The following is a 23,204-nucleotide window of genomic DNA, read 5'->3' on the forward strand; positions in this document are numbered from 1 at the left end:
TTGAATTAGCTAAGCCTTATTTGTCTCATCTGTAAAGCGGGGATAATACCTACATCACAGGGTTGTAGTGAGGATAAAACTAGGTAGCATACTTTGAAAATTTTAAAGTACTCATCAACCCTGACTTCAGTGTTGTAATGTGACTCTCAGAAGAGATGCTATTTTAAAAGGGAAAAAAAAGTAATTAAAAAAACTAATTTAACCAAAATATATTTTCTTCTAACTTCTAAGATCTTCTGGAACTTCCTTTTAGGGGCTATTCAGTATCTTGGAATAGGGAAGAAAGAATCATAATTGATTTTTTAAAATAGTATTTATGGCCCTCCAAACAAACAAACAAACAGATTGGGTCATGAGAGATCTGGAGTGAATACCATCTTGACAAACACAAATTAATCACTGATCATTGATAAATGATTGCCTACTATATCCAGGCACTGTGCTGAGAATTCAAGTACAAAAGTAAAATAATACAGGTCCTCAAGAGGCTTGCATTATATTGTGGTAGACATCATGTACACATGTAGGTAGTATAAAATATATGTAGTAACACAGAAGCCCTTTCTAGAATCACTTTGCCAACTCCTACTTGGTTTAATAGGACCTAGGTCCCCAGGGGATGATTATTACTATGCCTTTAGCAATCTATCAGATAACCCCAAGGTTCTTTTTGTACATTAGCCCTTAGGGGCGTATTCCTTACTGTTTATCAGTCATTAACTCAATTAGCTTTTAGCACAGACATTTATGTAAGTAGGTAGGTAGGTATATAAATAGGTAAAAACAGTTAGTACAAATAGGTCCCCCAACGTGGGGCTATTCTCTACCTCAACACACACAAAGTTTCCTGGGGAGAATGGGTTCAAACTTAGTAGACAATAGCAGTAAGGCATATACATAAAGAGTCCATGTGACCCACACAATTTCTGGTTGCTGAAAAGTCCTTTTCTATTTTTGTGGAATTCTCATAAGGGTAGGGTGTGACACCAGTGGTAAATAAACAGATCCACTAGTGTGACTAAAAAGTAATAAAGAAGAGTCTCTCTTGGCTAATCTAAGAAAGTCACTTGGCTGATGAGCTGGCTTCTCCCTAAACCTGACTGATGAAGTAATAGGACACTCAGCTTTTGACCTGTAATCTTTCCAGACCTGGTGATGTTGACAAAGTAACTGGTTGCTTGGTCATTCTCAAATCTTATGGCTATTGGTATTAGCTCTAGTGCACTATGCCAGTCACTAGGGCACTTCTGATGGGACTTCAGGATTTCCTGAAACCTCTCAATTACTTATGGAGTATGAAGAGGGAGAAACTCTCTCCTCAAACCAAATGAATTTTTCTGAGAGAGATGACTGTAGCTTTTCCATTACCAGATTGTCCTGCTACTGTGTTGTGTAATTCTGAACTAGCTGGCTGTTCTACACCTAGATCCAGAAATGCACCTGATTCTTTTGGCCAATTATAAAATATATCTTATGTCACATTATCTACCTTTATCCAACCCTCTTGAATTGAGGATTTATTTAATTCTCATTTACATTCTTTATAGATTGATTCAATCTAGCTATTTTGGGCCTTTTGTGGTTACATTCTTGGAGGTGTATCTATGTGGGGAATGAAACCCTATTCTTCCAATTGTCTACACAGTTAGATATTTGCTGTCCCTAGAAAGCTGAGCAGAGTGCTTTTGGCAAAGTTGACTGAACCTGATTCTGGATAGCTCTTTAGTGAGATGGGGCTAGGAAGAGGGGTAGTTCAAGAACTGTCCTTGGCAAGCAGAAAAGTCCATGTGGCATTATTCAGAAAAATATCCATCAGTCACCATTATCACATAAGGGTACAAAATTCCCATAGTTACTGATCTGGAGAACTGCACTTAACCCCAAATATTATACATGGGGATAGAACTTAAACATCATTTTACAAAGTTCTAATATATTACTTCCTCTCTTGGTATGTACAAAAAAGCTTTCCTCAACCCAAAACAACAAAGAAAAAGGGGAAAAAGTTCCCATCTTAGAAAGAAAGTCTGGTCCCTACAGAACTTTAAGAACAGGCAGAGCTTTCCCATCAAGGATTAGGGAACAGAGTTGAAGTGGACTCCTCATGTTCAGATGAGAAATCAAAGTCTCCTGAGTGAAAATTCTTCCATGTTTCTCTTTGGCGTTTAGGACATTTCAGTAAAGATCCAGACACAAATCTTCTCTGAATCCCTGTATTATAAGGTACCTTAAATTTTCTGAAAGGATCTCTGCCAGCGCATTTGGGCAATCCATATGAATTCCTAACTCCTTTTTCTGGACAAGTAGGTTAACTAAAATGAAAATAAACTCAGAAAAGCCCCAAAGAGGGATGGGGCTCCCAAAATAGGATTAAGCATTTGGTGTTAATTACTTAGGGTTTTTAGGACAGCAGGAAGTTCTTATCCTATGGACCATAGTCCATGAAGATCTCAGTTAAGATGTCTGGACACATATCACAACAAGGCAAGCAACTGAGATCTGAATAAAAGGAAAAATGTGGGAGAAAAAAGTTAAGATTACGTACTCTAGGTGAACTACAAGGCAATAGTATTTTAGGGATACAAAAAACCATACTCATCATAGCTTCCATACTTGTAAGGTTATAGTATTAAAAGGGATATTTGTACTTAAACACGTAGGAAAGTAAAAGGCAGATAGAAAAGAAATAACATAGCTTCTGGTTACTTGAAGTCCTTTTATCTCTTTGTAAAGTCCTTATGAAGTTCCTCTTATCTAGTTCCTTAATGGGCTCCATGGATTGGTACCCTTATAGATTCCATAGCTGGTACTTCCTTTTTCTTCAGGGATTTTGATTTTAGAAGTTGCTGTCATTCATCCTAAATTGACTGTCTTGCCATATCCTTTGAAATTGGTCACTACCATTCCAATGACTTCTGCTAAATCTCCAGTTGCCAAGACAAGGAGTCAGCTCAATAGCTTTGCGAAAGTTATCATCTTTCCCTTTCCCAGCACCCAAGCAAGAGTGAAGAAGAGAGTGACAGCAGTAGTGGTAGTAGTCTATGGACTACTAGTAGTAGTCCATGCCAGCAGTTGATGACCCTTATAGGTTGAGTAGGAAGATGGCTATGGCCTTGACAAAAATAAGGAAGTTCAAACTAGGTTGGGCTTTGAGGGGATGATCATGTCTTCTGCTTTGTATATGTTGAACTTGAGATCTTTAGATAACATCCAGCTGGAAATGTCCAATAGGCAGTTTGAGATGTGACACTGCAGTTAAGATGTACATATCTACATAGAGGTAATAATTAAATCTATAGGAGCTGATAAGTGAGAAAATATACAGAGAAGAGTGGGCACAGGGCTGACAAGATAAATTCCCCTTTCCATCCTACATTGACTAGTAGGATTCCATAAGAAACAGAATTAGAAGTCTAATTACATTGATGGGGCTATTATGTTCCTTTTTATGTGGCCTAGTGCATTTATTTTTTGGGCCCTCCTGGCTCAGAGTGAATGTAAATAGTAACTGTTCCTCTTTTGGCCAGCAACCCCGAGGGTCTTCCCATCCCAGTTTGATTTTTTTTTTAAAGGGGCCATCCCTTGACTCACTTCTTAAAAAGGACTATTCACTAATGGGCATTGTCTCACTCAAAGTGAGAACCTGAAAAGACCATAGCTTAAAAGAGACAAGGTCTCCCACTGCATCCCCGGCCATCTCCAGTCATCCTGATCCATATCTGGCCACTGGACCCAGATGGCTCTGGAGGAGAAAGTGAGGCTGGTGACTTTGCACAGCCTTCCTTCACTCAAATCAAAGTAAATTGCAAGTCATGTCATCATCTCCCTCATGTCGTGGTCGTCTCAAGAACGAAGGACAAACCACACGGTGCATTTAAAGATGCAGAAATGAGGTTTTAGTATTCTCTTATTTGTGAAACCACACCAAGGTAGTACAAGGTAACATAGGACATTTATGTACATTTTTTCTCATGGATAGAATTAAGCTTTAAGGAAAGCATTTGGGTAACTAATTGCTACAAATTTACTCAAAACAATTTCATCTTTGCTTTAATCCATTTTACAAGGGAAGTGCCTTGAACACAAATCTCATTTAAAGCCACATACCAAAAATGAGACTGATTTTTACCGTCAACTCAGAATATTTTTAACAGTAACAATAACAAATAACACTAAAGTCCAATCAAACTACAATGTAACCACAATACAAACTAAAGGCATCTTCTTTTATTATTATGTTATTATTATAAAATGAACTTAGCATTTGTGGTTAGGGCACACTAAGAGCTTGTTTAACCCTGATGGATTTAAATGGATGAAACCATTACTTCTGAGCCAATAGATTTGTCATGTCAATTTCCCACAGAGGGCACAAATAAATATACAGAGCTTGAACTAAAAAGAGACACACGACAAAAAATAAATTCAGGCATGAGCCCATCCAAAGGCCACACCTCTAACATCTCCACACTGAAAAACTTATGAGCCCATTTCTTTCATGAAAAGGAGAAGATTCATTAATTTAAAGCTCAGAGCAGACTTAAAATGGATAAATCTTCTGCCTTAGGCAACTGTGTGCTATCCTATGTCTGATGTGGACTTGACTTACGTATTAGTGAACTGTAAAAACTCATGTCTGAGGGGGGTAAAATGGGGCAAAAAGAAACATGCCAATTTTTCAAATGTTACTGATGACATAAAGGTGTAGTCCTTTGTGATTTATGCTTACTCCTTAAAATCTGTCTTTTTGAAGGAGTAAGGAACACATGTACTTCTGTGAAAATGCAGTATAGCAAAACAAAACAAAACAAAAACCCTCCAGCCTGGAAGTTCAAGTTACTGGGGTTCTAATTGTGGCTACATCACTAAGTTAGCTATGTGATTTTGAATAATTCAGGTAAACTGAGTATCTTCCCACAAAATAAAAGTCTTAGACTAGATATTCTTTGAGGTACTTTTTAGCTTTGATATTAAAAAACTCGAGGGTATGTAAAGGTTTGGAACATTAATTATAAGTAATTAGAATGTGGACCATTATTAGAAAAAATGTGAAGATATTGAGATGATAGATGCATTGAGAAAAAGAATTGGTTACAGAAAGAAGCCAAACTGTCAGCAGTGATCAGCCATATCCTAAGGACATTTGGAAACCAAAGAAATCCATTTAAAATAGGTTTAAATATGAGTTAAATGCATTTTTCAAAGAGATGTATTATTAAAATGAAAATCACCTTTTGATCAGGCAATGTAGGGGTTCCTCAAGTTTACTATAAATTTAAATACATCCTTGCTTCTAGGAAGACCCTTCCCTGAGCAATTTAATTTCCCTTCTTGTCATAGAGAAGGTCATATTTTGAGTGCTACCTTAAAGATATAAAAGCCTACATTGGAAGGTCAATGCAGGCTCTTACCCATTTTGGTCAAAGAACCACCAAGAGCTCAAATTTTCCAAGGGTGTGCCTTATTTCTCTCTTCTTACTTCAATCAATCTGTGATCTTACCAATGTGGATATTCCTACTGTATATGCACATGTATACATGTATATATATGTATGCAGCTATGTATAGAAATAACATCTATTCATATATATAGTAACATTCACACCTTATCTTTTCTCCTTTCAATCTTTTTTGGGGGGGTGCAATAGTATAGCACTTGGACTATATATCTGTAATCCCTCATTTTAGCTACAAAAACAATGAACTTTTTCTTGAAATCATATGTATCATCAGTGATATCCCTAAATTCATCATTGGAAATATATTACAAACTATTTGTACCTAGCATACAATTAAATTCAATAGTAATATATTAGTTACAAGGTACCGGGCAAAGACAAAAAAAAAAATAGAAAAGGCTATTTTTCCAAGGAATTTATATTCCATCACATGCATGCATCTCCTACATGTAACTCTAATTCTCATTTTATTTATTTATTTATTTATTTATTTATTTGGTGAGGCAATCAGGGTTAAGTGACTTACCCAGGGTCACACAGCTAGTAAGTGTCAAATGTCTGAGACTGGATTTGAATTCAGGTCCTTCTGACTCCAGGGCTGGTGCTCTATCCACTGCACCACCTAGCTGCCCCATGTGTCTCTGATTCTTAAGAGACTATAGAATTCCAAGATTTTTAGCCACAGGCAATTACTAAGAGAACATCTGTGTTAAGAAGAATCATAGATTTAAAACTAGAAAAGATCTCATAGGTCATCATGTCTAGCCACTTCATTTTACAAATGAAAAAAACTGAAGCCCATGGAGGTTGAATGACTTGCCCATGGCCACACAAGGAGTAGGCATTAGAAATGGGATTTGAAGCCAGGTTTTCTGATTCCAGTGGTTCAGTGGACAGAGTGCTGGGTCTAGAGTCTTGAAGACTCATCCTTCTGAGTTCAAATCTGGCCTCAGATACTTGCTAGCTGTGTGACTCTGGGCCAGTCACTTAACCCTGTTTGCCTTTCTTTCCTCATCGGTGAAACGAGCTGGAGAATGGCAAACCATTCCAGTACTTTTGCCAAGAAAACTCCAAATGGGGTCATGAAGAGTCAGACATTACTGAACAACAACAACAACAACAAGAACAACAACAACAACTTCTGACTCCAGAGCCAGCGTTCTTTGCCTTCTACCATGCAGATTAGGAAATGGCTTGACTTTAAAGGATAAAATTACAAAATTCCGCATGTATGATCTAGTCTTCTCTCTTCCTCCCATTCAACTCTGGCCCAACAACCTGTCCTTTTGCAGTGCGTGCCCCAGATGTATGCGTTAATGTAGCAAATTAAGTCAACGAACTGGTCTTCTAACTAAGTGTCTCAGTCTAGACGATATGCTCTATTTATGCATTTAGCTTTTTTCTCTGTAATTGTTAGGCTGATCTCTTTTGAGTAATTTTGGATTCCCACAAAAAAGACTTTATAGCATTCTGTGGTTTGATGCAAATGCCATGATTCCATTCACAAAGAAGAGCATCTGAACAGCCACATGACATACAGGTGACCTTGTACTTGAATCCAGAGTAGGCCATCCTCCATGACAGAGAACATTCATCCTCCTGTTTTACGCCACACTTGACATTCATTATCAAATCATAATCAACCTGACAATCATAATCAATCTATCGAGAGATAGAAGAAACAAAAAGAAAACGCCCTGAGGCCATCCAGTGCAACCTCCTCATTCTACAGATAAGGAAACTGAGTTAAAACACTTTCCAGAGGCCACACGTATAATAACTGTCAAAGGTAAGTTTTTAATCTTGTTCCACTGATTCCAGAATCAGTGCTCTAAATACCATGGAACAAATTTACCTCTGTGATGAAACTTGTGACATCTTAATGAATCCATGGGAGATACTTTTTTTTTTTGGTGGCGGGGAAGCTATTAAGATTGTTGTTGTTTTTTTCTTTTTCTGCTGTAATGAGTATTTTTGTAAACAATAACAAAAAACATAGTAGAATCCATTTTCTGTACTAGTCATTATATTATGATATAATAATACCATAATATTATATGATAATGAATGGTAGTCTACTGTAAACAATTATTTGCAAAAGCTTTCCTTTTCCTTTTTTAATATTTGCATCAAAGATATACATAATGTGTTTATGGATAATTTTCATAATGATTTTTCAATATGAAAGAATAGGCACAGGATCATTAGTTATATTCTCTCAATCACTGTTTAGGGCTAATAGTAGTCTTTCATATTTTTCCCATTATTTGGATATCTTTCCTTTCCAGAAATAGCCTACAAATCAATCTCTCAATGTTTTCAAGATTGTACCACAGACACAGCTGTGCTCAGTTTTCATAGAATCTAGCCCTTCTTGTTGACTTTGTCTCAAATCTCTTCTCATCTTTGTCCTATCACAGCACATGACGGAAAGGCATTTTAGGGTCCAAATGTGGTGATTCCACTGTCCTTGATGATAAAAGGAGAGTATTTATAGAAACAATGACAAACTTGTTCCATTTTAAAATATATTTGTTGTTTTCATGCCAGTTTCATCTAAGAATGCTCTTGGGACAATGTGGTTCCTTTATGTCACACAACAAATTTTTGTGAGACTTGTTTATCTTTCTACTGCTTTCCTTTGGTTTATAAGGACATATTGTACATAATTTTTTTCTCCTCTTTCATACCATTTGAAAATAAATTTGTATTTTAAACTGGCACTAGTATGTCTCTCTATATAGGGAAAGGGAAAGATAAGCGTTTATTAAACATTTACTATGACCCAAGTGTTGTCTTAAGTACTTTTATAAATATTATATCATTTGATTCTCACAACAACTTGGGAGGTAGACTCTATTACTATTCCCCTTTTACAGTTAAGGAAAATAAACAGACAGAAGTTAAGTAATTTGCTAAGGATCACAAAGCCACTAAGTATCTGAGGTAGAATTTAAACTCAGTTCTTCCTGACTCCAAGTCTAGAATCTTATTCACTACACCACCTAGAAGTCTCATGGCGACTCTTTCAAGTGTCCCCTGGGTACTGCAGTTCGAGATTCTCTTTGCCTAATCATACATACATTTACAAATAATTGTATTGCGTATAACACATTTGACACATGGAATTTCTCATCATAACATAGGGAGTCATCAAAGACTGCCTATGTGGATATCACCACTACATAGTTCTAGATTCAAAATGGAGGTAACATATAAACAAAAAGATATGTATGTTCTAAGGAATGAAAATCAAAAAATAACTCTGACAGTAACACCAAGGGAATAGTCTTGACCACCTTTGATTCCTTTATTTCTCCAATTCAATTTAATTTCATTCAGATCATACGTAGCTACTGTGTGTTAGACATCAGTAATATCTTACTTTGTCTAGTTCCTTATATCTTTCCAAGAATTTTTACATGCATATTTTTTCAAACTCACAAAAGGGTACATTCAAAAAGGCATTAATAACATATATATTTTCATAAGTTTCTATTTGTTTTTTTTTTACATAACTACAATTTTAGTTCCCAGAGCGCCATCCTGTAGAACAAATAGCACTTTTAAAGACAAAAGGAAAAGAAGAGGAAAGAAATCAGAATAACTGATCAATATGCTCCCAAAAGGATAAACATGTGTATAACACTTGTGGATATTCTACCTATGCAAAGGGGAAGGGTGGGATGTGGGTATTTTCTCACATCTTCTTTTGAGCTATGTTTATTCTTTACCATTTCACAAAATTCACTTTTGATTTTTTTGTGGTTCTTTGTATTTACATTGTTGTAGTCATTATGTATATTGTTCTATTTTCTACTTTAATCTACATCAGTTCATGGAGAGCTCTTAATGCTTCTCTATATTTATCATATTCTTTATTAATGTTCCACCATATTTATTTATTTTTCTTTTCTTTTATTTAATTAATTAATTTATTTTTGTGAGGCAGTTGAGGTTAAGTGATTTGCTTAGGGTCACATAGCTAGTAAGTATCATGTGTTTGAGGCTGGATTTGAACTCAAGTTCTCCTGACTCCACGGCTGGTGCTCTATCCACTGCACTACCTAGCTGCCCCCTTATTATATTTATAAACCACAATTTAGCCGTTCCCCAATCACTATACGTTAATTTTGTTTCTAATTCCTTGTTATCACACACACACACACGCACTCACCCAAACTGTTGATACAAATATGTTGGTATATTTGGGAGCTTTCTTTTCATCAATGTCTTTTTTTGAGTATAAGTCTTGTAATGGAATCTCTGGGTCAAAAGGCATGTATATTTTAGTGACTTTATTTAAATAATTCCAAATTGCTTTCCAAAATGGCTATACTGATTCACAGCTCCAGAAACAGTTCAATGATGTATTTATCTTCCCACAACTGACTATTCTTATAATATCTTTTTGTCAATAAAATTTCAGAGTTGTTTTTTATTTACATTTCTCTTATTTGGATTTGGAGAATTTTTCATATTATAAATAGTCTGAAATTCTTTTGAGAATTGTTTATATCTTTTTGATGTAAAGATTTCTCCCCCATTTGACCACTTCCCTTTTTGTCCTAGTTGTATTAATTTGATTTCTACAGAAACATAACAATTTCATTCAATCAAAGTCACCTATATTATCTTTTGCAATTGTTGAAATCCCTTGTTTGGCTAAGAATATATATTGTATTCCCTAGTGGTAAGAGGTATGTTAAACTTTTTTAATATGATGAACTTTAATGTTAAGGTCATGTGTCCATGCAGAATGTATTATGAAATATGGCATAAGGTGCTGGTTTAAGTCTAATTTCCAGTTTTCCCCAATGTTTTTAACAAACAGGGAGTTCTTTCCTAAGTAATTTTTGTTTTCCAGTTTATCAAATACTAGGTAACTAAGTGCCATTGTTTCTGATTCTCCTTTGCCTCGTCTGTTCCATTGATCTACCTCTCTATTTTTAACCAATATCAAATGATTTTGAAGACTGCTGCTTTATCATATAATTAGAAATATGAAAGTACTATTACCCTTTCATCTTGACCATTTTCATTATTTCCCTTTATATTCCAGATCTTTTATCTTTCAAATGAAAATTTGTCATTAAGTTCTATAAATATCCCTTTAACAATTTCACTGGCATAACATTAAAATTATAAATTAACTTTGTTAGTATTATCATCACTTTTATTATATTGGTACAACTTTAATATGTATTATATAGGTTACATGGAAGATAGGGCAGCTATTTTTCTCTAAATCATTTCAGACAGAAAAAAAATGGGTCTTAGGGCTATAATGAAAACAATGGATATAGCTTTTGCTTTCATATATCAAATTATTTTTCTTAATAAAATGTCAACTTGGTGGCAAAAAAAAAAACTAGCCAAGAATAATTAAGGCCCAATCACTCTTCCATCAGATAAACCTCATACATTTTATGAATTTATTATGTGATAAGGATTAATCTGAATGTACTATTTAAGTATACTGTGGACAACCTGTTTGAAATTTTGAAAATTAAATCTCCTAAGAACCAAAATTTATTCATGACAGTAACTAGAAAAGTCACTTGTGAATGACTGGTCATTTGGGTGTCTGCAATGTCATACCATGGTAAAAATCTATAATTAAATCTCATTTGTTTTGTAACAAGAGAGAACATTTTGCTATCTACATGCGCCACTGCTAAAAAAAGATATGATGTTGTTGATCTTGTGTTTAACTTTGACCAGCATTAGCCAATTTCATAACTTGTAGGAATCAGAAAATCACATGTGGTTCCTAGGTTTAGTGCTGGAAGGAATCTTAGAGATCTCAGATCCAATCTCTTCATTATATAGATGAACTGAGATTTAGAGTGGTTAATTAACCACTTCAAGTTCACAGAGGTAGCAAACTGCAGATTTAGATTTGAATCCAGATCGTTTCATTCTAAACCTAAGAATCTTTCCATTTTACCTTACTGCTTTAATTTTATCTTTAACATCAACTTAGTATTATATATGTATAGATAATCAAAGAATTACCAACATACTTTCTCCAAAACTCTGTTCCTTGTCTCAATTATATTCCACTTTTATTTAAGATTATTACATATACAGAAGTAGGCAAATTTTAATTATGAAATTTAAGTGAATGATGATGAGAGTGTATACTAATACATTAAAATTTATGCATAGATGTTGAAAAGTTTTTTTCTAAAACTATTCCATAAACATCTCAATAATGCATATATTTATTAGCTTTTACAATGTCAAAATAAAGGATGAATATTAGGCATCCATCTAAGCCCTACTCTGATGCTTCTTTAGGGTAGGTTCTCAAGTCTATGTGAGGAGAAGGTAAGCTCTGGAAGGTCCTATAAGACAAAAAGGTCAAAAATGCAGAACTATCAAAAGACTAAATGTCTGTCATCAAAGAACTATAAAACAATAAGGTCAGAAGGGCTTATCATCAGAGGATTGTCCACCATGTTTTTTTTTCCCATTACCATGAAATAGCAGACATGAAATAATCTACTAAAATGTATTAGTGGATGAAATCTGATGTGGTGGATAGAGTATACTGACTGTTGAAGTCACTGATCCTTGAAAGAAAAATGGACCACTTTGATACTTTGACAATATATCATTGGATCCATGTGGGTACCACCAATTTAGAACCTAACTCTTCTATTATTGAATAGGTGGACTTTCAGAATTGCTAGGGCTGAAAAATTTCATACCCTGCAGTCAACCTAGTGATGAGCTTCTCAGAATGTAGTTAAGTTAGTCTTTAGATGTCAGGCAATACTGACTCTATACTCATGCTTTTCTCACTACCTAGAATCTGTTAGAAGTTTTTCTCTACTCATATAAGAAAACACATTCCCATTAAACCAGAAAGGAGCCATGGTACATAGTGGATAGAGGACCAAGCATCAGAACCAGAAAGCCCTCTACTTCAGTTCTGCCCTTGACATATGTTACTAGAGCAAAGTTACAAGATTGTGCCTCAGACAATTTTTTGTGTCTACAAACAATGAATGAATTTCTATTTTGGTAGAGGGAATTCCTGCACCAGAAGTTTCCTACACTAATGAAATCAAAAATCAAAACTTCTCCACCTCCACCACCCCCTTCAAAAAACACATCCAGTTCATCCAATGAAGTACCTTGTCATTTCTGTGTTGTGGCTGAATTCTTAGACAATAGCTAAAATTCATCCACTTACCTATTGTCTAAAACTCATCATACAACAAGAATTCCATGATCACTGCATGAATTTACATAAGTTTCAAACATGATAACAATAAGTAGAATAGATTAAGAATTCCAGTTCAGAAATGCTCATTTAAAATGAATGCTACTCTTCATTAGATTGTGTTGTCTAAAACAATTTCAAAGACTTCAGAAAATAGAGAAAGGGATGGTGACTGGATAAATGATTAAGCTGGTATAGTGAATTCTTAAGTGAGGAAATACCCTCTACTAATGCAAGTTTGTACCTTCTCTATAACATACAATACTAGAGGGCTCTCTAGAGCAGGGAGTGGTATCAAATTCAAATAAAAACAAGGGTCCACTAATCTATATGAAAGGATCCCTGCAGGCTGCATAATGACTTAGTTTTAAAATGTAATGCTATCTAGGTTTTTATTTATTTATGTATTTGTGTAATTATGTAATTATTCATGTATGTTAAATATTTACCAATTATTTTTTAATCTGGTTTGGGCTAACAAAACTTGGCAGTCAGTTTAGGTGTTAATACTCCTCTATTCTACAGCATACAGGGGTTAAGTGACTTGCTCAGGGTCACACAGATACAGTATGTGTCTGATACAACACTTGAACCCAGGAATTCCTATTTCTGAATCCAGCTCCCAATCTACTACTACCCTTGAGACAATAAAAAAGAAAAACAAAAACACTTTGAAGAGTTTGCCAATGCCTGCACTACACTGTAAGAATGAAAGAAAGTGAAGATGAAATAGTGTGTCCCAGTTCTACAATCTAACCATTACTCCACACTCTTTTATCTAAGTTAACAGAAATCAAGAAAATAGGAATTTGGTAGAATTAATTTTTTTTGAATGCTGAGTGAAGTAGAATAGAGGTTATGTTTATATGGCTGACAATAAGAATAGAGCAGATGAATAAAAAAGAATGGCATATACATACACACACATATACACACACACATACACACACATATGTGTGTATATATATATATATACGTATATGTTATTACAAGTATAACAACATATCCTCCAATTGGATGTGTGTGTATGTGTATGTGTATAAAATTACATTGGAAGATATGTTGTTACAAGTGTGTTCTGACCTGTTATTCCACTAATTAGTTGATCTGATTTGTTGTTTCTATACTAAGTACTCTGAACTGTAGGTTTTACACCCATAGTCATTTTTCCTTCCCTTTCATTGAATAATAACATATATGTATATATGTGTACAAAGACAGACAGATAGACATATATTCCTTGCAAGCTTTGTTCTACTATGGTGTTTTCAACATAAATCAAAGTTAGCATTTTAAAACAGAGTGGAGGGGTATTGATTATCTTCAATATTTTTTAAAAGACAAAGTAAATTTTGAGTAATGTACCAGAAGAACAAGGAGCCATTGGAAGCAATGAAGAGAAACCGCCTAAACACTCTCTGTCTCTGTCTCTGTCTCTGTCTCTGTCTCTGTCTCTGTCTCTGTCTCTGTCTCTCTCTCTCTCTCTCTCTCTCTTTCATATACATAGCCCTAAAATGGGCTCAAGACTGAAATTAATTCAAATCACTTGTTTAGAGATTATAGACTTTGATGTTATACCTGGATTTAAGTCTGAGTTGGGACAATTACCAGTTTTGTAAACTTAACCAAGGCAAATGACTTCTCTGAGCATTATTTTCTCTTTTATTAAGTTATAATAACTACTTCCACTGCCTAACTCAAAGTGCTGCTGTGAGCATAGAAATTGTAAAGTAAATTGTAAAGCAGTACAGAAGGATTATAAGGCAGCTGTGGTATAATGGACAAGCAGCAATGAATTTGAAGTCAGAAGACCTGGCCTATAGTCTTGGCTCCAGCCCTTAGCTTCTGCCTGAACTTTGGCAAGTATGCCATCATTCCACCTCTTGGAAAGTCATATAATAATACTTGCACTACTAACCCATCCCACAGGATTAGAGTGAAGAAAATGGTTCACAAACTGCAAAGTACTGTAGAAATGTGAGTTGTTGTTAGTAAATTTACAAAGTAAATGTGCAATTATTCTCCCCTTCCCCTGAGGAAATGCTGACTTTCCTGTGTTGTTTCTTACCAACTCTGAAATGTTATGATTTTATCAGATACACAGTAGAATTCCTTGTCTTTCAATATTCTTTTTACAATTCAATTTTGTTTTATTTTGGGGTCAGAATTCCCACCTCTACCTACATTCTTTTCAAATGGTAGTAAAAATATTTTTTCTACAATAATAATTTATTTATGTTCCAATATTTCTAAGTCTATCCATGCTATTCCATTCCAAGTTATCCACCAAAACCACAATAGCAATTATTAAGTGCAGAGAACAGGAACTAAATTCCAAATGAGATTTTCTTTAAAGAAAACATTAGAAATAAGCAAGTAATTGACCTTAATTGCTTAAGGGCCATCTCAAAGCCAATCTTACCCTCTGCCCTTCCCCACAATAAACAGGCCCTGAAATTATGTTACTTACTGGTGCAAGAAGGGTATAATGGATGCAGAACCCAGGTTCAGAAGGAAAGTATTCATCAGAGACAAATCTTATCCTGATTTGATTTCCTTTGGAGATCTGTTTCCCTGGCACAGCACTGGAGCCACACCAACGCCCTAAAATAGTCCCATCACTGGGCTCCTCAATTTCTACAAAGTCATACCTGTAAAGAGAAAAAAAGAAAATTGACACAGATGTGTGTTACGTGACTTGGGCAACATGAATTCACATCTTTGGATGTTAAAAACCCAGTTACCAAAACTATGATCTAATCCTAACTTCTACTAGGTTAAACACTAAGTTACATATTCCAAAAAAGGAAACACTAAAGATGAGTTTACATTGGGGGGGGAGAGGGGAATATGAGTCTTTGCTCTTGACTTTTCAAGCTTGGCTGCTTCCAAGGACCAAATTTAGCAGACGTTTGCCAACTGTCTACTTTACTCTCATAGGAAAGCTATAAGAACTCAGCTCATCTTTAATTCTTGAGTATTTCCCTTATTTTTTATGTGACCATCTGATGCTGATAATCTGACCCTACTCTACCTTTCTAATCATATTTCTTATTATGCCTATAAATATATGTTTTGTTGCAATCAAGCTAGCCTGTACAATGTTTCCCCAAATGACATTATACCATCCTCTACAATCCATCAGTGAAAAGACCATTCCTCTGATCTGAACCATGAACCTCATCATTGTCTATCCAAAATCCTACTCACACATCCTTCAAGGCCCAGATTAAACTTTGTAACCCACAGTAATCTTTCCCTTGCTTGAAATCTGTCTGTATTTACTACTTGTGCTTGCTCATTTGACAATTACATGCTACCTAATATTCACTACTAGGGTTGTTTGTGAGTGTATGCATATGCATGTATATATGCACATATGCACATATGCACATACATACAAGTATATATACATATTATATATATATATATGATCAGACGAGTACTAGAATAGAATAGAATTTTAGAATAGAATAGAAATAGAATAGAAAAGCACTAGAATAGACATTAAACATCAACCACTCACTTTACAGATGACAAAGCTGAGAAACAATCAATTAATAAATAAAAATTTTTAAGCACCTACTATGTACCAGGCACAAACATTGAATGGTTTGAGTGTCTTGCTCAAGGTGATTTTTTTTAAAGAAGTGAGTAAAATAAATTAATCAGAAAGCCTTTTATTAAGTACCAGGCACTGTTCTAGGTCCCTGTGATACAGAGATAAAAATGAAAGTCTCCTCCTTCAAGAAGCTTAATTTTGTGTGTGTGTGTTTCCATCAGGGGGAATAACTTGTATGTATATAAATAAGCATGTACAAAAATATGCACAAAATAAAAGGGAATGCATAGAGAAATATAGCAAGAAAAGAAGAAGTGGTAGAAATGAGAGTAGAATAGTTTTTCTAGGAGTTTAAATGTGGCAGTTCAGATGTAAGAGGAGAGCTTAAGGGGATGACAGGGTGAAGAAAGAGTTTTAAGTTTTTCTTTTCTCTTTTAGGGGGTAAGGCTAGTCATTTCTAAAGTAACTGGAGAATCAAAGTCATCAAATAGGAAGAAATTAGAGATTAGATGAGGGAGGGATGAATATGGAGGCATTTTGCTACAGGAGACAAGAGGGGATAGGGACAAAGGTATGTGTAGGGGGTGGGTCTTGTCAACTGGAAAGGTTAACTCTTCATCACAGATGAAAAAAATAGGAGAGAATAGGGAATCATACCAAAGGAAAGAAGAGCCATGATTCAAACCTAGGTACTCTGGATACCAAATTCAGTGTCCTATTCATGAAAGCCATTTACACTATAATCTCCACAAGGTCAGTTTTATACTTCTCTATATCCCTAACAGAATAACAGAATCTAGCATTGTACTTTTCTATCAGTGGGTATTGCATAAAATACTTGTTGATTGAATGGGGGGAAAGGGAGAGCCTGGTAGTTTAGAACCACTTGGAACTAAATGAGACACTTGTACCCATCTAACTGTTTACAGATTACTTAGCCATAGCATGGAAAAGATACTCACCAAGCATAGTGCAAGAGTTTGGGTAGGTATAGCCCTTATCTTCATATGAAAATGAGTCTGGACTCCCAGGGCAGTGAGACATTTTCCAAGTCCGAGGCACTACCCACTGGCCTTTTTTACGCCTTGAGGTGACTGAAAATCCAGTTCAAGAAGCATAAGCTTTAACCCTTGGACCAAACAAGTGTTGGGGACCATTTGTTTGCTTTTTAGAGGAACAATAAAGCAAAGTCAACTAGCCTAGCCTATATGGCAGGGACCTAGGGAAGAAGTGCTCTTATCACAGACAGCTTCATAGTAATTGTCTGGTGAATTTTGACTCTCCAATTTAACTGTGTTGACCTAAAATTATAGTAATTGCTAAGCATATAACACATAAATGTGTTATAATTCTTTTCTGTCTGTTGAAATCCTGGTTATCATAGCTTTGAGCTAATTCCAATTTCCACTAGGTTAGACATGTAATTATATAATATGGAATATAGCACATTTGTAAAATAACTCCTGGTTCCTACAGGTAAGGAGAGCAGAGGTATAAACAAATGAAAAATGAACTCACTATATTACATTGCAAAGTCACTAATATTGAAGCCAACTACAGTAATTTTTTTAAGACTTCAGGGAGGGAGGTGGAACAAAAGAGATAAGAGGAAGTAGTTAGAAAAATATTTGAGCTGAAAATGATTTGAATGAGCATTGTCAATTGCTACCTTTATCTAAGAGTGGTGTTTATATCTAGATTATTTACAAGTAGTACAAGGCTGCTATTCATAAAACTGCTATTTGTTCTGAAGTTGGCAGGTAAATTTAGGCTAATCTGAGACTGAGCTCTCATTAGTTCAAGGACAACCAGATTTCAGACATGACTAGTAACTTGCATCCACACATGATTTTGTAAAATTTTTTTATGAAGTTCCTCAAAAACAAAAAAGAAGACCAACACTTTTTTCTCCCAGGGGAAAAAATTCTTGAGTTGTAGAGAGAAATACAGCCATAAACTAAAATATAAACTCCAAAAGCTGTTATATTCTGTGCTGTTTTCCCTTGTAACATTTTGACCTAGCACCAATTCTTCTTGAGAATATGCATATTGTTCTTCAGAAAATATTAAAAGGTGTTTCCCCATATAAGTAAAACTTGATATTGTAAATGTCACATGAGATTAAAATCTTTTCCAAGGAACAAACAGTACTAACCCTTGACGTAACTAACAGTCAGATATAAAAGACACATTCTTCCAAATAAGTCAAGCAATGTTTAATGTGTAAATTATTACTTTATAACAATTTTCTACTAAAGTTGTGTTATTTTTTTCTTTCCCCTCCTTGGTAAACTTAATCTTTATAACGATTCCCAGATCTCTAACTAGACAGCTGGCAATAAATTCTTGTGTTACATGTTTGTGCAGTTCTGACCCATGCATTTATTATCTCTGCTTAAAGAGCCAGTATATATTTGTATTTCATTAAATATAAATGATATGAACATATTTATTAAAGGACTACTATGCACTTTCATTTTAAATCTTAGTTGAATTCAACAGGTGCCACTAATTGCCTCATCATGAACTTGATGATATTCCAAATCACAATGTCTTATGATAACCATCTAATTCCTAAATCCATCCATCTACTGTACCATTAATGTTCTTCTACAGTCAAGGGTGAAAACAATGGGATGCACATGGAATGTAAGAATTCTGCATACTACGTAATATAGACTTTCTCTCCCTTTTATAGTGAGAACATGAAGGACTCCTCCTCCCTTATTTACACTCTCATAAACCAACATGGCAAGGAAGTTTTTTCTTTTCAGGAGAGTGGCATAGGAAACTAACTATTGACAGAAATTGTTCAATTTAAGTTTATAACTATGTAACAGGTTACAGGGTTACCTTTCTATCTATAAAGCCTGCCTTATAACTTACCTTTGATTTTCAACCTTAAGCAAGAAAAGGAAATTTCTTGTTTAGATTTGATTCTTACATGATCTGGGAAGCTATATACAGGTAAAGAGTCAAATTTGTACTCAGAATTTGATTTAGACATTCTTCACAATCACTTTTAGAGTAAGCGCCTGCAAACCTGTAATATGATGCAGTGGTGAGAATTTGCAGCAAATCCTGGAAGCTTGTTTCTGGTGAAAAGGTATGAAACAAACAAGTAAGGCCCAAACTAAGGGAAACAATTATCAAAGAAATTTACATAGGCCACAACCCCACAAAAGGAAAGCAATAAAATCCTACAATACTTGACATGCAAATGTGAAAACAGAAAACACTATCACCTTAAAACCAGAAAACTCCACATCCCCAGGTGACTATTCTAAAGACTCTGTAATCCTTCTAATACACTCTCAGGTATTATATTCCAGTGTGCACAATTGCCCAAATCACTATTTAAAGGATTTACTAAACCTGTTTTATGAGCCAATCAAACATAACTTTCTCACGGCAACATGATACAGTACATACAGCACTAAGTAGTTTATAATGATTACTCCCTTTCTCTAACATCTCCCTGGGGACCTATAGAGGATTTATGTTCTTTTATGTTCAACAAACAAGTCTGGTGTTGTAGACACAATTTTGGTTCTCATGTGGGAATTTAAAAGCAATGAGGGCAGTTTTCTTGGTCTTAAGTAGAATCATAAGGAGTATTCAAGAAAAATAAATTCACCATCGATAAAAACAAGAGTCTGCGGGCATCCTGCCTACCTCATAAAAATAAACCAATCTCTCAAAATAGGCTATTTCTAGTTTCACTAAAATCCTGTCAATTAGTTTTATCCCCATAAGTTATCTGAGCTGACAATACTGTGAAAACCTGCTGACAGGTTTAGATGTGGTTCTAAGAAGCCCTAGCGAGGACAGAGTCTACTAGATTTTGAACTTCTGTGAAAGGTAGTGAAATTAAGATGACTCTCATTGTGCAGGAGATCAGGTTCATGCTGCCCTGTAGCAGAGCCGAACTCCAGGCCTCCATGTGAACCGACTGCTGTTACAGATCCCTGCATACAAAACCTCAATTGTTGCTGCATGCTGAGGTTTGTCAATTAAATCTGAGAACAATAAGACAGTGACAGCCAATAAATCATTGCACGTGTTGTGGGATACTCTAAAAATGATTTTAATGTTAATAAAAGCTTGCTGTTAAATCAAATCCTTGGTCATGTTTATTCATGAATTTCACTTTTCTCTAAAACGCACCAGAAATTGATAGTCCTATTTTTTTTTTTTTACCATGACAGCTTCCAATGCCCAAGAGAAAAGTGGTATGAGTAGGAAGATGTGTTTATCTACAAACAGGCCAACTGCCTCTGACCAAATTTAGAACCACAGGATATTAAAGTTGGAAGGCAAAACTAACCAATTTAACTGAAAGCCATACAGAAATCCTCGAAGTTAGTGGTATCAAACTCAAACAGTAACAAGTATATATTGACTTAGGAAATCACATATTAACCTTATCTATGTTTCATTGTATTCTTATTTATTTTGTTAAATATTACATTACATTTTCTTTACAATTTACACTTAATTACGATTACATTTCAATCTGGTTCAGGCTTCACTCGGAATGTTGTGGGCTATATGTGGCCATAGTGTCTTTGACATTTCTGTTCTATGTAAAATTCCCCATAAGTGGTCATTGACAATTTGCCTAGTAACCTTTAGTAAAGGGGTAGCCAGTGTTATTTTTGGACAGCTCTGATTGTTCAGAAGTTACATGAAGTGGTAATCTATTTCTCTCAAATATCAACTCCTTGTTGGGCCCTCTGGCCAGCAGAACAAATTCTAGCTCTCTTCCATATAACAGTCCTTCAAATACATGAAGATAGATATGAGTCCTTTAAAACCAAAGGACATTTCAACTTCTTTAAAGGGACCCAAAGTCAATGAAAACATGATGTTACCTGCCCTCATGTGAAGTAGAATAGAAATAGTTGGGAGGCTGAGAAAATGACTCTTTTGAATAGGAAAGACAGCCAAAATAACTCCTGCTTAGGCAAGGAGCTGTTTATTCTGCTACTTTTACATTAGAGATAAGAAATCTAATGCTCTGGCACTATGTTATTATTATTTTTTTTTTGCCATATATAACAAGGTGAACTGGCCTAAGTGTTTCTTATTTGTAAAGTGATTATACTAACAACATTTATTTCACAGGATTTTTGTGAGATAGCTTTAAAGTGATTTGTAAACCTTAAAGAACTATGTGAATGTTCATTATTAGTATTATAATTTTCTTCTTCATCATCATCAGCATCATCAATTATAAGTGGGCTAATTTTCATAAATGGATCTTAGTAAAGATGGGAGAGCTAGTTCGGGTCCTTCTAATTGCTTGCTATGTTACATTGTATACTTCTAAGTAAGCCTCCACAAGCTATGATTTCCTCAGCAATAAGAAAAGAATTGGTCTAAATAATTTCTAAGGCTGCTTCCAGCTATAACAAATTATCTTATTATGTGGTAAGTACATAATACCTTAATAGAGTAGATTAAATGATAATGATGATGCTTTATATCTGTGCACCACTTGAGTCTGAAAAGCACATAAACTAACATCATCATAGTTAATGGTCACAACAATTTTGTGAGATATGTAGTGGAAGCATTATCCCCATTTTACAGACACAGAAATTAAACCTTTAAAGTGACAGAAGTAGCAAGGGGTAGAGGTCAGACTAGAGACAAACTCTTTTGACTCAGTATAGCACGAAGTATCAAATGCCATTGAAGGTGTTCAGGGAGAAGTTAATGATTATTTATCTAGAATGTTTTAGAAGGGACTGAGGCTTCTTCTGACTCTAAAATTTCTTAATTCAAATTAGAGACAGATAGGGAAAATGTTCCATTATAAATTCTCTATTACTAGGCTCTTAATTTTTCAGCAGGTATTGTCCTATTGCTCATGTGCCCATTTCTGGGAGTGTGGGGAGGAAGACTGTCTTGATGAATTTTATGAATGCATTAAACATAGGCAATAAAGCTAAGCAATAAGCCAAAATATACTCTCCAGGCCAGCTGTTGCCAAAGTTCATGCATATATACTTTCATTGGTTTGTCAGGATATGGAGAGGGAGAGAGGAGAGGGAAAGAAAAGGAGAGGAGAAGAAAAAAGAGGTGAGGAGAGATTTTAGGCTTATATTCAAGAATTAATGTATGAATGTTTTAAGCATTATACAAACAAAAGGCAATATTAGTAAATCAAGTTATTACCCAAGATGAATACAATGAGCTTTTTCTGATTTCCAGATGTACCTCCCAGAATTTCTCTCATACATGGTGCCTATTAACTACTGAACTACTTCCCTTCCCAAAACCATTGCAGAGCTAATACCAGCTACCTCTGTTGCTTCTTGTCCCTCACTTATCTGGAAACCAAGCCAAGGGCAACAGAGAACACCCTGAAAAGATGAGGATGTCTACTAGGAACTAAGGTTCAAAGTCATATCCTAAAATACTCAGTTCTTCCTAGCACTTTAAAGGTAAGAAATTACCTATCATCTATCACTTTTGACCATGGATGGGGTAATACTCTCCAAATAAAATGAACAGATATGGATGATGTACCTATGATGTGCCATGTATTAACGGATGCAAAAGAAAGATTAACTCTGTCCTTGGTACTTCTAGGCAGCATGAGATATAAAAAGCTTATCTTATGAAGAGTTGGGGCTCTTTGGGTTTCACAAATTTGTTCCCATTTTTCCTTGCAGTCACATACTCCTTCAATTGAAAAGATGTAGCACCATTGGAGATCCAGATGAGTAGGAGCCACATCCACAGAATCAATGTGTTAACCTATTGATCCTCTTGATGGTTGAGTACACTTCTCTTCCTTCAATATTTCCAAGCCCAAGAATATTTCATTGTGTTTAATCCTGAACTTGAATCACCAGATTGGTCTGAATTAATTCTGACCCAGCACAGGGGAAAAATAAGAATATAAAAAATGGGTCCCAAGTTCACCAAAGTGAGAAGG

The 23,204-nt window shown here is 35.1% G+C and overlaps 1 protein-coding gene across 1 annotated transcript in view; it reads right to left on the reverse strand.

Annotated features, from left to right (window-relative positions):
- PDGFC (platelet derived growth factor C) overlaps positions 1-23,204 on the reverse strand; it is a 245,473-nt gene that overhangs the window by 59,034 nt on the left and 163,235 nt on the right. Inside the window, exon 3 of the mRNA XM_027866792.1 lies at positions 15,164-15,344. Within this exon, the coding sequence (XP_027722593.1) occupies positions 15,164-15,344 (181 nt within the window). The remainder of the gene's footprint in view (positions 1-15,163; positions 15,345-23,204) is intronic.

This window comes from Vombatus ursinus, unplaced genomic scaffold, assembly GCF_900497805.2.
Source record: "Vombatus ursinus unplaced genomic scaffold, bare-nosed wombat genome assembly UNPS02014784.1, whole genome shotgun sequence".
Lineage (NCBI taxonomy): Eukaryota > Metazoa > Chordata > Mammalia > Diprotodontia > Vombatidae > Vombatus > Vombatus ursinus.